This window comes from Poecilia formosa, unplaced genomic scaffold (assembly GCF_000485575.1).
Source record: "Poecilia formosa unplaced genomic scaffold, Poecilia_formosa-5.1.2 Scaffold93, whole genome shotgun sequence".
Lineage (NCBI taxonomy): Eukaryota > Metazoa > Chordata > Actinopteri > Cyprinodontiformes > Poeciliidae > Poecilia > Poecilia formosa.
In genome coordinates, this window is record NW_006800032.1 from 663162 (window position 1) to 679250 (window position 16089).

Below are 16089 nucleotides of genomic sequence, written 5' to 3' on the forward strand. Positions count from 1 at the left end.
GCATTATGTAGAGTTAGCGTATGGCTTTCCCCCTGCGTTGGCCCTGTTTGTAATGGATCCACAGTTGTTTGAAAATCTGTGGGATTTTTACTCTTGTAAATCCTTTTTGTTTTAGTCCTGTTAATTGCTTCTGTTACACAATCCCAGTCATCAAGCAACGAAAGCTTGTTCATATAGTGGCTGTTCAAATATTTTTTGTTCTGTTTTTACTTGCTAGTCTGTAGGGTAACATAATCGGCATAGTGACTGTAGTCGCATTAGGTTTCAGTGAAATGTCTCAGACTTCCTTTAGTCAAAATGAAAAAGGACTAAAGCACCATAGGACTCTACTCTACACCTTTATTTGGTGCTCTTTTCAGTGCAGCAAACCTTTTCTAGTCACATCTTCAAAGCGATGCGTTTCACTTAGTTGTTTGGTTCTGAGCGACCATGCTAACAAAACTGTTCACAAATTACGCTCGATAACTTTGGAGAGCTTCTTTATATCGAATACGAGAACATATACAGAACAAGGATGAGGAGGCTTTTATTCAAAAGCTGATGAATATGTATATGAAAAATCATATGAGGTGTTTATAAATTGAACCAAAATTATCTTAGCCTTTTAAAAGAACGCTATTTAAAAAAAAATCATTCTACCTTAGTTTCTATGTACCATTCTTTTGTCTTCATGCTGTAACAGTATGAATGCCGATGTAAGATGTGAAGTATCTTAATAGCATAATCACTGGAGACTGCAGTCTGGTGACCTCACTTACTGTGAGACTATTGGCACCAATTGACTGGACCTCTGTTGAATTAGGTCAGTCACTTTAAAGAGGGTGAATATTTATTCAGTCATTTTATTGAACTGTCATTGTTTTGTAGAAATCAGGTTACATTTAGCATTTAAGATTTTATTGATTCTTGGTAATTATTTTTGCCAAAAAAGCCAAACGTCATTGCTCATTATTGATTGGTAAAATCAATAAAAAAGGGTAAAACATCCAAGGGGTAGAATACTTTTGTTAAAGATTAAAAGTATAGTTTGAAAATGGGATTTTATAATAAATTTATAAAAGAGGAAAATGTGTTTCTTTACATCATCTAATCTCCCTCAATATCATTTTAAGCTGACGTATTAACTTTACGTCGTTGTCTCTGTGTGTTGTTGTTGTTGTTTGTGTTTTGCCGAACAGGGCGCCGGTACTGCTATAGGGGAGCTCCCTCCTTACTTCATGGCGCGGGCTGCCCGCCTGTCCGGCGCTGATCCAGATGACGAAGATTACCAGAAGTTTGAGGAAATGCTGGACCAGACCGAGTCCGCCCAGGTGACACATTGCTCCTTGCACCTTCTCCTCCCTCATCGTCATAGTTACCGTCGCTGAGTTACTTTCTCCTCTGTCTGGCCCTATTACTCATTTCATGAAGGTAGTTCTCACTTACGTTTCATCCTAACTCCAGAGTTGGGGATTTACCAAACACCTTAGCTGATGAAATAACCACACCCCCGTTTCTCAATGAGGCCGTCGCAATCGCACTCTTGCGCAACATTATGACTCCGAGAACATCAAGTGATGCGCTTGAGTAAAACGCTGCTTCCGTTTCAGGCTTTCATTAGGAGATCCTCCTTAAAAATATGCTCAGCATGCCACCCCTCCACATATTTCAACAATGCCTCACGGCTGTTTGTAAATATTTGTGTGGTTTTTTTTTCCTCCTCCTATTATAATGAATAATATAAGAAGAATGGAAGCAAAAGCACGCATGCAGAAAAACCATTTTATAAGATTTGCCTGTCGCGTGTCCAGACTTAGGAAAGTTTTTTTTTTTTTTTCTCATGTGGCTCAAAGTCAGCGCGGGAGAAACCAAACATCTGCATCCATGTATGCCTGAGAACCTGTGAACAACTGAGTCAGTGACTCTTATTTTTCTCGACTGAACCAAACAATTAACATATTTGACATGCGAGTGAGTCAGTCTTGCTGTTGACTGTGCGTGTTTTACTTTTCAGCGCATATATGAGGTTGGTAACATTTCAAATCAGAAGACTTTTTGATTCACAAATATGAAAAAAATAATATTTTCTGTAAAAAAATACAGTTAAGCAAAATATATATATATATATATATATATTTATACTCCACTTCATAAATTTGAAGTTATCTTTTCAAAAGTGTTTCTTCTAAATGGAAGTGACATTTTAGAGTTGCTCAACCAGTGATGGATAATCTCATAAAGAACCTGCGATGGTCGCTAATGATTAGGGTGATGACAAGGAGGCGTTTCAACCTCAAAGACTCATCACATACAATAGATCATCAAGATAGCAGAACAAAGAACAGAGGGTTCAGTAACAATATGAAACGTTTAACTGCCAAGTGGGATTTTTTCTCTTTTTGTGATTACCAGAAAGAGCTGTTATATTTGTTATCATAGTTTCTGTAATTGGGTGTCACAGTAATACCATATTATTAGGATTATTTTTTTATTAGAATTCAAACTTTTAATGAACTGGTGAACAGCCTGTTTCATTTCAATAATATTTGCAATAAACTTCTTACTCAAACTTCTTTTTTTTTTACATGTTTTTCAAATAAATATAAGAGCAAAGTGGAAACAAAGTCAGGTTCCTTGTTTGTGTGCACAAATTTGGTGAATAAAGTCAATTGTGATTCTTAGTGCAATACCAATACCACTGTCAGAGACACACCTCATAGCATGATACTGCCACTGCATGATACTGCAGTGGCAGTATCATGCTAAACCACAAAACCACAGGTTTTGTGGTTTAGCTTGGCAGTTTCCACAGGTTTTGAGGTTTACTTCTCCAAACATAATTCTTTTTAAAGTCATTTTTGTCAGTTTATTATTTCATTTATCTGACCATAAAAGTTTCCCCAGACGGTATGTAGGGGAAATAATAGTTAAACTTAATGGTGCTCATTTAGCAGCAGATACTTTGTTCCTGGTTGCCAGGCGACTTCACCGTCAACGATGACACTGGTGGTTTTTATTCTTCTAACTCTCCTAACTGTTCTGATCGGCTTCGTCTCATTTGACCGTGGCAAATTAGTGACACATCTGAATAAGTTGAACCTTGTGTACAGTCGCGATAATCCTTAAATCTGCAGTTTTGAAACGTCTCCAAAAATGTTTACCACAGTTCTTTCATCGCCAAATTCCCTGGAACTTAGTTCATTTCTTATCTTCCTTGAGAAATACTCAATTCTGTTAGAGATACTTTCGATTAATCATCTGCTGCAAACAGTTATGGAAACTAGTAAGGCTGGATGATAAATTGGTTTTATTGATTAATCAAATTTCCTGTTTATGAAGATTTAATTTCTGGAAAATCAAGATTTTTTTTCTCATTTTTTACCAACGTATTACTCGGGCTTCTGTAACTTGCTGTGCCCGTCGTTTCCGCAGACAGAAGGAACCGACCCCTCCATCCATCAACGACAAGTGCTTCAGCAATCTGATGCTGGACAACGGTGTAATAAATTGTGCGTGTCAATTCACCTAGCAACAGAGCATTGTAGCTTTTGTAGCTTTAGTATCGTTGAACTTGGACTACAAAATCTTTGTGAGGAATAAAAATGGCGTATTTGTGGAAACCAGCCGGAAGTCCATGACCTTGTTTAGCAGTGCTGCAACAAATACTGTAGCACAAATGTTCAGAAAACATAATGGGGAATAGACCGAGAAAAATATGACCGAAACAGAATATAAAGGTATCTACACAGCACTACACAGTACAAAATGTGTTTAATTGGTTAAAAATTGCATTTTCCATAAGGAACCGAATCAATTAAAATCTGATTTGGTATGAAAAATCTGAGATTTTATCGCCCAGCTCTAGTAGCTACTGAAGTCAAATTAAAACATATTAGAGTCTGTACGCATAATTATGATCATGTGTGGAAGAGAGAACATCAGCAATAAACACTCAGCTCTTTTTAAAAAATTCCAAGTTGTATAGAAAAAGAATATGCCAAACCAAACTGATGACATTCATATTAAGGACATGTATATGTAAACTTCTGACTAGAACTTGAGTTAATGTGTGCTCCCCATATTTCCCGCACATTTTCCTAATCAAACCCAAAAAAAAAAAAAGAAAGAAAAAAGCGGCATAAGGAATCCCGTCCTGCAGCCGAACGAGGCGCGCGGATGCTGCACCTGCTGAAATGGCAGCGGACAGCTGCGCAGGCTGGCAATCAACATCAGCCCCGGAGTTCGGACCACATGTGCGAGAGGGGTTTGCTCTGACATCACTCGCTGATATAGGGGAGCTTCCCTGCCGACAGTCGGCCAGTGAGGCGGAGGAGACCGTAGAGGAGCGAGGCAAAACGGGCGATGTTGTCGTACACATTGTCTCAAATCGTCATCCGAGCGCCGAAGACCTCAAACCGGTGATGGTGGGACGCAGGAGGAGCGCCACCTTTTGCTCTCGCATCCATGGAGAGACTGATTGGAAGTGACGAAGCTACCGCAGCCTCAGCCTCGCTCTCTTCCTGACTTAGTCTGACTGTCCCTCAGTTGCTATTCTCTCAACTCCTCTGTCCTCCACTGTGTGTTGCTCTCTCTAAGCTCTGTCTCTTATCCTCCTTCTCTCGCTCTCTCTCTCTCTCTTTGCCTCTCTCTCTCTTTCTTTACACAGCTGTGTGTGAAAGTATGTGACGAGGGCTTGTGTGTTTGAACAGCATCCGGACGCAAGTTTTTTTTTTTTTTTTGCACCACCAAGGACTTAAGACATGCGGAACCTTGAAGCTTTTACAGCTGCTCTGATGTTCGGATGTTCCGGCAACGCCAGTCTTTAAGTCCGCTTTCATCTTCGCAGTGGACTGAGGTTTTCATCACCTGCGCCGTTTACAATGCTGGAGGTTTGGTTAGTAGCAGAGCAAAGTGAATCCGCTGGGGGACTGGAACTGGGAGGAAAATGAGGACATGTCCGGATCACTGTGCATCAGACAGGAAGCGGTTAATTCTTTTTGTCAAGGATGTGACCCTGCTTCAACCCACCATGGCTCCACATCCATGATGGCCCCGACTCCCCCCTTCCTCCTTCCCTCCCACTCACACACACTCTCAGCCCACACACTCTTCACCCCAGCTTTGTCTGACTTTGTCGCCGCTCTGGTCGCTACGGTCCGCCAGTGCCAAGCAGGTTGACTTAAGCCTGTTTATTTTTAATTTTTTTTCTTTCCTCCAAGCCCGCTTGAGCCAACTTCCTGCCACAAGTTCACGTGATGCACAGCAGCAAACCTCTCAAAGTATTTTCTCTCTCCAACTCTCTCTCTCATTCAACAGACCTATTCAAAAATAATGAAGTCATGCCTTTTCTAACGGTTCCAGACGCTGATGTCATGAATGTCAGGCTCCTCTTAAAGTTTTTTTTTTTTTTTTTGCTCTCACAGTACAAGAGGGCATGAAATCCTCCCAACTGACACATGCTGTCTCAGATTCTGTTCTCCCACCCTCCATCTGAACTACAGTTATTTATTTGACTTAGCAACTTTTTTTTTTCTTTTTCTTTTTGATGTTTCCTTCATCTGGAACGGAAGGGGTTAACAGGCTGTGAATTCTTGATTGCCAACTCCCAGGATCGTATCTCCTGTAACTCAAATCAGGGCCATCTGCGCTGGGCGTATGCCTCCTTTCCCCCCTGGCCTACTGCACTCAAAGCCGCTCTGTGCTGTGGTTTGCCCAGCCCCGTCACGTGACTTCTCTGAAAGTGCCCCCTCCCTCCTCCTCCCTCTTTATTTCCAGTAAACTGTTTGAAAGGAGGGGGGTGACTCACACTAAAACCAGCTTCCCTTTAACCACAGCTTGTTAAAGAATTTGTCAACGTGGACTCAGGGGTGCATTTCTCTCTCTCTCTCTGTATGTGTGTGTGTGTGTGTGTGTGTGTGTGTGTGTAAGTGTGGACAGATCTGATTGTGCTCTTCTTCCTTTTTCTTAATTCTTGAAAGGGGGACCGTAACGTCGGTTGCGTCACGAGTTCTTAATCAGTCCACTTCCTGTAGAGGACGGAGCAGGCGCAGGCTTGTCAGGAGTTAATGAGATGAACTTTAAACGTTGTGTGTGTGCGTGTGTGTCCTCTGTGTGAAAGATTTTCATTGAGAAAAAAAAAAAAACACACAGAGAGTGGAGTACAGCTGGGGGTGGGGAAAGTGCGTGGGTGTTGACTTGTGTATAGGCTGTGCATAGATTTTTCCCTGTCTCATGCTTACTTTTCCAAATAGAGCGCAGAGTGTTGTCACTGCCCTGCTGTTTGTCGATGACTGGACTTTCATAAATCACATCGTGTTTTTAAAGTGTAAAAAAATAAAAATAAAAACATAAAAGACAAAGACCGACATGGAGATTCACCCATCAGTCACTTCCTGGCTAGCGATTTCCGATTTTTAGCGGCTGACGTGAAAAAGGATATTACACAATTACTCCCGTTTATTCGTCATAGCATGACATTGAACTGATTTTTTTATTATAATTTTACAATGTCTATTAAAGTACACGCTGTTGTTTGATGCTTTTGTGATCCGAAAATAGCTCAAAGTTCTCCATTGTCTTCAAATGTCTGAAGACAATGGAGAACTTTGAGCTACTAATTATGAGTTTCTAAATTACAACATTGATTCTTCAGAGTTTAATGACTGCATGTAGAAATTTCCTGAACATGTATCATTCAGGAAAATGCTTCAGAAAATACATTTGTCAGATGGATTAAATGAACAGAAAAATATTTGACTTGCCAATCGCTTGTTAGCCTGAGACACTCTTAAAAAATAGATTTCTAAACTAAGTTTTTTTATTTATCCTTGAAATGTCTGCCCATTCTGAGCTCTGGTTGATTTGTGCATCTACAGACAAAAGGACAGTTTGAGAAAATTCATTTGGAGATTTCTGGATCTGAGCCTATTAGCATATAGAGCATAACATAGCCGTAATATATTTACATTGCTATGTTATATTTACACGAGGAAATTCCCATTCTTTCAGAATTCCTGAATAAACTGAAAAACTCTGTTGTGCCTGTTTTGTTTTTCCTCTGGTTGTTCATAATTTGACGTCTATCCTGAATCAATTCTGGTGAAAATCCTGGCCACCTGCCTGTTTACTGGACCCTCTCCGTGCACCAAATAGAATAAAAACATGAGGTGCAACATTACTTGTATATTAATGATATCCTAATGTCTTTTCCTTTTTGTCCTTCTCTTATTCTCACTGGGCCCCCGTTTGCCCCCCTTTGTAAAACTTTCTGGAGCCGCCCCTGGTTCCAGCTTTTCCATGACTCCTAATCTATCAATATATGCACTTGAATCAAAAGAAAACCGATGCAGGACTTGATTTACCAAATTATAATCTCAATTTTGCCTAGTAAGGGTTAATTTATCAGGATACAGAAATAGCTCTTAATCTGTGCTAAACAGCTAAAGGTGGGATCAAATCTTTCCTGTTACACAGGATCATAGGTTCACAGTGATTTTACGAAATGTAATTCCTCCTGATCATCAGGATCACCAGGCTGCTGCTAACAGGGTGGAGAACTGGGCTAGCGTTTGGGAGGACACGTTCCTGGCCGGGCGCCAGGGAAAAAACCGTGATTTTCCCTTCAGCCGCCAGCGGCAGAGCCGGGATGTCTGAATCCTAGCCATCCTAGATAGATGCCTCCATGGCCCCAGAAATGCACAAAGGAGAGGGGATCCAAGTGTGCAGTTCAACTGCAGTAAATCACAGTGTCACAAGTCGACACATACACTCACTGACGCTCTGTGGCCCCCTCCTCTTATCTCCTCTGGGACCCTTTGTTCAGACTGCAATGATATTTTCATGCTCTCTGACTATTTTTACGGTCTCTTGCTGCTCGAGCCAAAAGTTCAACTTGCAGCACCTAAATAACCAAACTGTCACGATGTCTGAAAACAAAAGAAACGCTCTGTGATTGGTTCTGCAGGAGTCATCGTTGTCAGGTGTCCCAGACTCTGTCCTCAGCGGTTCGGCTGTAAAGCAGCCACACACATTCCTTCCCTCCCTGCATCCCACCAGCTGAGCTGCTCTCACACACACACACACACACACACACACACACACACACACACACACACACACAGACAGATGTACACATGCACATGGGGACCGGGTGAAATTAAAACTACTGGGTTGTCTGAGGAGAAACTTTCACGATTGGACAACAGTGGAGGCAGAAATTCAAATCGAGAACCAATCAGATTCTGTGTCTCTTTGCTCCCCCCACCACCACCTTATTAGGCCGCCTCCTGCGTCTCTCAGATTTCCTGTCTGCTGGGTTGCACCCCGCAACGAATGTCATCAGCACCGAATTGGTGTTATTGACCATATAAGGCTTGATAATGTTGCGAGCCTCCCGTCTGGACATCATGAAGCTAAGAAAGGGAAAAAAAAAAAAAAATCCACAAGAAAGTCAGAGAGGCCTTGCTTTGTCTTTTATTAAAATGACATAAAACAGTATTTATTTAATGTAAATTTTGACTTTTTCAGTCAAGAATAAATCTTTATTCTATGGAAAACTAAACATGAAGTACAGCAAATAATTAAGCTTATTATATTCTGTCAAAAAAAAAATTAAAAGAAGCATTCATATATAGCTGTATCAATGTTGAATGCAAAGCAAGGCCTTCTTATTGGTATAATTAATAAATGATTTTGCAGTGTCCATTTATGCACAAAAATCTTTTACTTTGTACAGATGGAAAATATCCTTCAGAGATTCGAAAGGATTAAATCAGTTCTTTAAATGTACATTATTGTAGAAAATCTAAATTTAATCATTCAAATTTCTAGTTTATTTTTCTTATTCTCTAAGAACAAAATAGACCTAAAGCTTTAAAACTTTTATGTTCAATTTTTTTTTACATTCCAGAACTTATCTGGGTCAAATCAAGAAAATTAAGCAGAAAAAGAAAAGTATTTTCATCTTTTATAAAGTAAATTAAAATATGTCTCTAAATAAAATATTGTTTATTAAAAAAATAGATATAATTAGCAAAATAATTAGTTTGATATCTCATAAGAAAACCCCAAAATCTTAATAAGTTTAATCTGATGCACATTTTTTCTTTACTGTTAAATCTCTGATTTAAATAATAAATTTCACATCACATTTGGGTCTGAACAATCGGAAGATTTGTTTTAAACATTTTCGAAAACAGCATTTTTCAAACTGCATTTAGCAAAAGTATTTTATTAATCAGCAAAATTTGCATTTCAGTGGGAAAAATAAAATCTTCAGTTTAACAATAAGAAATCAGTTCTGCCCTGAAGTAATTGTTTTTCTCTTTACCTTCATCTTGAAAGGAACATCCAAAAATACGAGATTCCGTACATGCAGCTCTGCCTGGCACTCTCAGTCTTCCCAGAAAACAACAATTTAAAATCCAAACAGGTTGCATCTTCTCTCTCTGGAATATTCTGGATAAATATGTCGTTGGAGTGAAAAGAGGCCTTTGTTATTCTGTCAGGAGCGATAGAGCAACAGCAGCGGAAAAGTCCTGGATTTCTGAGTCACAGGAATGACACAAGACTGCTGTCTTTCTCTCACATTGCAACTTAAAACAATTAATAAGGCACTAACGTTGAGTTGCAGACATGCAAAAACCAGCTAAATGTTTCTGCAGGCTAAGAAACATGTTGAGAAATATTTTTTCTGTGATTTATTTAGAGAAGGAGACAGGTGAATCAGAGCATTTTAGTGCAAACTTTAACACTGTTAAAGCTTCAGGACGGCTCTAACTTTAGCTCAGAAACAAGTTTTGTCTTAAAATTCCCTTTTTGATAAATGTTTACGATAGATATAATTATTTAATATCAAAAGAGTTGTTTTCGCAGCATCAATACTTCCTCTGCAACACAAAGTCTTCTGTTCTTTGCTTGTATTTGTATAAAAGTGCATTATCTAAACAGGTTAAGATTTATATGTTTTTTTTTAAATCCACATTTGATGCTAATTATTAAAAAGATTTTCTATTCTGTAAAATAAAATCCTAAAACTTTAGAGTGAAGAGAAACCCTGAGGCTCAGATTTGGTGTTGCAGAATCTCTTTAAAGCATATTTAAAGTCCTAAATAATATGTTCTGCTGAATATCAAATTTGTAATATTTCTTTATTTTTTTATCCTCCTTTTTTTGGTGCTCAAATTAAGTCATTTGTTGCAAACTTGCTCACAGGAGGAGCAAAAGAATCTCCTGTTGTTGCTGCTTTTCCTTCGCACGTAGTTTTACTGGAAGGATTTAAGTATTTCTTTCAGGTTCTAATTGATTTTGATAGTAAAGGGTTTTTAGATTCCAAAACAAGACGCCAGTGTGCAAATAAAAATAAAAAAAACAACTTAATGCCGTGAAACGCTCACACTGAGAGATGATGGAAAAACCCTAAAAGTTTATTTTTATATCCCCCTAATTTCTAAAAGTGCATTTTTTTTAAAGGCAGAAATCATTAGTTCCAATCATTCTGCAAAAACAGGAATTAAAAAGCAGACTTGTTCACACCCTCCTCTCACATAAACCTGCTTATTGCTCTGCCACATAATTTATTCTTTACACACTTTATACCTGGATTGCCCAGTAAGTTGGACAAATTTCTGTTTTTTTGTTTGGTTCTATTTTCACTGATACATTTTTAAGAGCTTGAGTAATAAAACTCTGAGGCGATGTTTTATTTGACAAGAATAAAACACCTTGCCGCATCATTTCAGGGGGAGAGGAAGAAATATTTCATTCCAACTTTCTGGGCTACAGAGTCAGAAAAAAGATGATGAAACAACATAACTGTTTGGTTAATGAGGCTTTCAGCAGCTGGAAGAACAACACTGGTTCAAACTTATTTTCTGATGAACACAATTTTTTTTTTTTGGATATTGCATCAAACATATAAGCAGTTTGAAAAATTACGCTTTTTTTCTTTAATCTCAGGCTGATGTGGATCAAANTGCATTTTTTTTAAAGGCAGAAATCATTAGTTCCAATCATTCTGCAAAAACAGGAATTAAAAAGCAGACTTGTTCACACCCTCCTCTCACATAAATCTGCTTATTGCTCTGCCACATAATTTATTCTTTACACACTTTATACCTGGATTGCCCAGTAAATTGGACAAATTTCTGTTTTTTTTTTTTGTTTGGTTCTATTTTCACTGTGATACATTTTTAAGAGCTTGAGTAATAAAACTCTGAGACGATGTTTTATTTGACAAGAATTAAAACACCTTGCCGCATCATTTCTGGGGGAGAGGAAGAAATATTTCATTCCAACTTTCTGGGCTACAGAGTCAGAAAAAAAAATGATGAAACAACATAACTGTTTGGTTAATGAGGCTTTCAGCAGCTGGAAGAACAACACTGGTTCAAACTTATTTTCTGATGAACACAATTTTTTTTTTTTGGATATTGCATCAAACATATAAGCAGTTTGAAAAATTACGCTTTTTTTCTTTAATCTCAGGCTGATGTGGATCAAACTGTAGAACAAAAAGCAAGATTTTTTTAACCTATTCCCTGAAGAAAAAGCTCTCTGTTTTATAAATTGAACAAACGATGTGATGTAAAATCCTAACACACCTTTCTCAGTTTATTTTCTTTTTTTTTAATTATTTTTCAGGATTTTGGATCCCGAGCGAAAGTAGCCGTCCAGAAGCTCATCCAGAAGGTCGGCTTCTTTGGGATTTTAGCCTGCGCCTCTGTGAGTCTAAAAAAAATTAAAATAATTTTAAAAAATCCCCTTTCTCTGACAGTGCAGCTGGCACAATTACACACGCTCCGTTTTAATCAGAGGAACACAGAAACGAAGCAGATCTAGCAATCAGAAATACTTCACTCTCAGTTGTTTTATTTCCTGTGCAGAACCGAAACAATCGGTCTAAAATCACACCTTCTCCTCCCTCAGATCCCGAACCCGTTGTTCGACCTGGCCGGATTAACGTGCGGACATTTTTTGGTGCCCTTCTGGACGTTTTTTGGTGCGACGCTGATTGGAAAGGCTGTGATCAAGATGCACATTCAGGTGAGCTGCTCCGTCTCTCCTGTAACTCCTCTAAAAGAAGCTTCTGGCATGTCTTCTTCTGGACCGTTTCCTGCATTCTGTCTTTTATTTGTATTTAAACATATGTCCTTCATATGGTCGTAACAGACAGCTGTGTTATGCAAGGACTCACTGTCAGGCTCCAGCATCTTTGCACTAGCAGCTGCTCAGAGGGAGGCCATTTTGTGAAGCAGAGGCAGGGCTGTCAACCATTTTGTAGCTGCAGCAGCAGACCCTGCGTACTGTACAGCAGGGAACTCGCAGGAAAGGCTCCCAAAGCTGACTAAGAAACTACAGTTGGGAAATTTTGGCATTACTAATGTTTCATCTAATCCTGGAAAATCCTCAATTTGCGTCCAGGAATTTGCAGTATGTCCGTGATTAGCGTCAGGAGCTTAGCGTTTTGTTTTCTAAGCAGACTCGGGGAATGTGCCCGTGGTGACGCACAGGAGGGGTTAAGCACAGGCACGCAGCGTCGTCCCTCACCAAATTTAGTTTAGCAAAAAAAGAGGTGCAAATTTGCAGCAAGCACACGTTACGGCACATAAACGTGGCCTGCCGGTGGGAGGTGATGGAGAAAGAGAAGGAGAGGGGGACAGATGGGGCGAGGGGAACGCGGGAGGAGAGATGCGTGTGGGGCAAGCATAATCACACATACAGGACCAGATTTCACCCAGGGGTCCCTGGGGCCCCCCCACCGGTAGAGGTGTGTCCTTCTCTGTCTCTTGGAAAGAAAGACTTGTCCCGGCTCTCCGGCATGCCTGGGGGCCCGGTCTGTCCTGTAGCTGCTCGGTCTAATTTACTTCAAACTCAACTTTTGTTTCCAATGAGAACTGTTCAGTCATTTACAGTGTGGGCAGAAAAAAAAAAAAAACCTACAGCAGAGCAGGTGACGCGCTCACTTCTAGGCCAAGAGGAAACAAAAGGGGATTTTGAGACTTTTTGTGTGCGTGTGTGTGTTTCTGTATACTCCAAAGCGTACGTTTGATCTTTGTACCTGTGCTTCAGGTGTGTCCTCACCCGTCTCTAAGGACTGAGGTGGGGTTTTTTTTTGGGTTTTTTTTTGCTTTGCTTTTTTTTTATTTTATTTGGCACTACTTCCGTCTTTTGTTGCTCTGAATGCGTGCTGCTGAGTGGCCAATGTCACCAGCTTCGTGACGCGGCGGGTCACTTGAGGATCAGTGGTGATGTCACTGAAATGCACACTTTGGACCCCTGGGACAGGTGGTTGTTCCTGAGAGCACAAACTGCGAGGTGTGGCAGACACAGAAGGAAAAGATGCTACACTTCCACTGTTCTTACTTTGTTGTGTATACATGTGTGGTCAGGGCTGCTGGAACATGTCGAAAACAGCCAGGAGTTGATATCACCTGGTTAGATGGTGTGTGTGTGTGTGTGTGTGTGTGTGTGTGTGTGTGTGTGTGTGTGTGTGTGTGTGTGTGTGTGTGTGTGTGCGTGTGCGTGTGTGTGTCTTTTGTTGACATTATCAGTTAGCAGAATGTAGCGAGTCAAGACAATGTCATCACTTTCCTGGCAGACCAATTCTGGGGATCTTAGTCAGCTTTCCTGCCATCTTGCTGTCTCTTCCTCCTTCCTTTTGTCTCAGATGATGGATCATGTGTCAGCGCTCGTTGGTACACTACCAGGAAAGCCAAAATCAGTTCTTTTAATCAAGTGAATTACTGCGTTTCTACACTGTGAAAACAACCAGTTAGAAATTAGTCATTTGACTTTGTTTAAAAAAATAAAATGAAAAATGTGTGTGTTTAATTCAGATGAATTTGACCAGGAGTTTTAAGTAGAGATTGTGTGAGTTCAGCAGCTAGAAGTTTTATAATCGTGCGTCTCATGATTTAAATGCTCTAGCAAACGAGTTAATTGTGATTAATTAATTAGTAATCAATTAACTGCTAACTGGAGAATACAAACTCAAAAGAGGACATTTGGTGTAAGACCAAAAATCAGTAAGTTAGTCAAGACGAGCGTTTTGCATTTAAAAGAAATCTTCTTTGTCTGTAAATATGTTCGACCCAGAAGTTTTCTAGCAGCAGTTCAGGTAAAAAAAAAAAAGGTCTCCTCTTAAGTACCTTTTGCTGTCTAATCACTAATAGGTTAATCCAAAAATGAATCATCATATCAAATGCACTGTATTTATTAAGAATGAATTAATTATTGTTAAGTCAAGCAGGAAGGGCCAAGCTTTTCACATCTTGTTAGAAATATTTTTTGAGCTGCAGATGCATCAAATAATCAAGAGAAACTAAAACAGTGATGTTACTGAATTATAGGCAATAAAATGTTTTTCTTACTTAAAAATGAATTTAAATATGTGTCTTAATGAATTTCTAATGTTCTGTAAAATAGACTTAAGTGGTTAAACAAAAAATCAACAGAATGTGCATTGATTAGTTGTCAGATTAATTGATTAGTAGAATAATCATTTGTTGCAGCCCCAGCAAAATTATGAACACCTTCTTTATTTCTACCCTGAAGTCATCTGTCATGTCCTCCATGTTTAAAAAAAACATGGAGGACAAGTTCACGTGTTTAGAAATAGTCCTAAACGCGTAAACATTTCCCTTTTCACAGCAAAGATGTAATTAACAGTTGACCGAACATCATCAGTTAAATCCTAGTCAAATTTAGTTTGATTTAAACTAAATAAAATTACCTGCCAATATTTCACACCCCTAAAATTACTTCTTACAGTGCGAGGAAGCCCAATAAGTGACAAGGAGTTAACAGTGACCGTATTGTTTTATGTAGAAAGTGTGTTCTCCTCGGTTCTGTTTAACCCACGGCCACACACAGAAGCTTAACAGCCACACAAAGAGCGGGACACGCATACGACAATACATGGATGACCTGGATTACATGTTACATAAGCGGGGAGAGAACACTGTAACAAAGAACTGATCAAAGCGCCCTGTCACATGAAATTAAAATTGCCACCCCAGCAAGCCGGCGCTGAGTGATGCGTAGCGTGATCGTTGGTACTGAGCTCGCTGCCGCGGTTACCGTACTTCTGTTTATTCACCTGCATCGCACTGTGTCGGCTTTATCTGAGCTCAGCAATTTTGAATTCTACGTATTTATTGTTCTCCTTCAGTAGGAGTTATTAAAACAGTTTTTAGAGTTAATAAACATAATTATGTCACTCAAAATGTATTTGCCTATAATTACCATTGATCTTCCGTTGTGTTGCGTTGCACACAAGTTGTGAGAAATGCAAGAGCTCTGGTTTATATATAAGCAGTTTTTATAGCCTCTGACTAGTCAGCATATAAGATAACTTAAAGTGATGGCAGCTGAAGTATTTATCTGATATGTCCTGTTTGGGCAACATTGTACTTTCCTTGAACTTGACAAGAGTGAGTTGAATTTTTTTTATAAATTACTTAAAAGAGTTGTTCCAGAAACATCAACCAAACAAGTTTTTCTATGTAAAGATGCAAATAAAGGCAGAAACACTTTTAGTCTCCTTTATAAATGCATATTTTCTAATTTTCCTGAAAATAAAGGAGAATAATAGTGATATTGCTGCTACTGAAGGGTTTCACAGAGAGTGCAATCTTATTAATTTTTATATATATATATGTTGGGGGGGCGATCACTATGAAGGTTTTCACTTTCTCTAAAAATAACCACACCAAAGTTGAACATTTCTTAGCTTGGGCATTAATATAAAATGTTATTTTATTTTCTAGCACTATGTTGTAAAAAAAAAAAAGTCCATAATGAGCAAAAACTAGAATAACTCTTGGTTTTCTCACACAAGTAGCAGACTCTCCAAAATGAGGCCAGTTACTATGTGCCTGCTCTAGACCCCCTGATCCCCCGACATGCCACCAAGCGCAGTGCGTCCGAGCCAAGATGGCCGCTACAGTCTCCAGTTGACTCTTCTCCCCTGCTGCCTTGGTGACTAAGCAGCAATCAAGCCGGACAGGAACCGAATCCAGACCCCCCTCTGAAGCAGTGACACATCACCTTTGATTCCTTCACTCCTCTGTCCTTGTGTTCCTTACACACACACACACACACACACACACA

The 16089-nt window shown here is 39.3% G+C and overlaps 1 protein-coding gene across 3 annotated transcripts in view; it reads left to right on the top strand.

The window, feature by feature from the left end:
* The window catches only part of LOC103142090 (vacuole membrane protein 1-like), a 76082-nt gene that overhangs the window by 33748 nt on the left and 26245 nt on the right, over window positions 1-16089 (top strand). For all 3 annotated transcript variants that reach the window (XM_016674303.1, XM_007557963.2, XM_016674301.1), the window contains exons 7-9: window positions 1179-1310; window positions 11620-11700; window positions 11905-12021. In XM_016674303.1, coding sequence (XP_016529789.1) covers window positions 1179-1310; window positions 11620-11700; window positions 11905-12021 — 330 coding nt within the window. The remainder of the gene's footprint in view (window positions 1-1178; window positions 1311-11619; window positions 11701-11904; window positions 12022-16089) is intronic.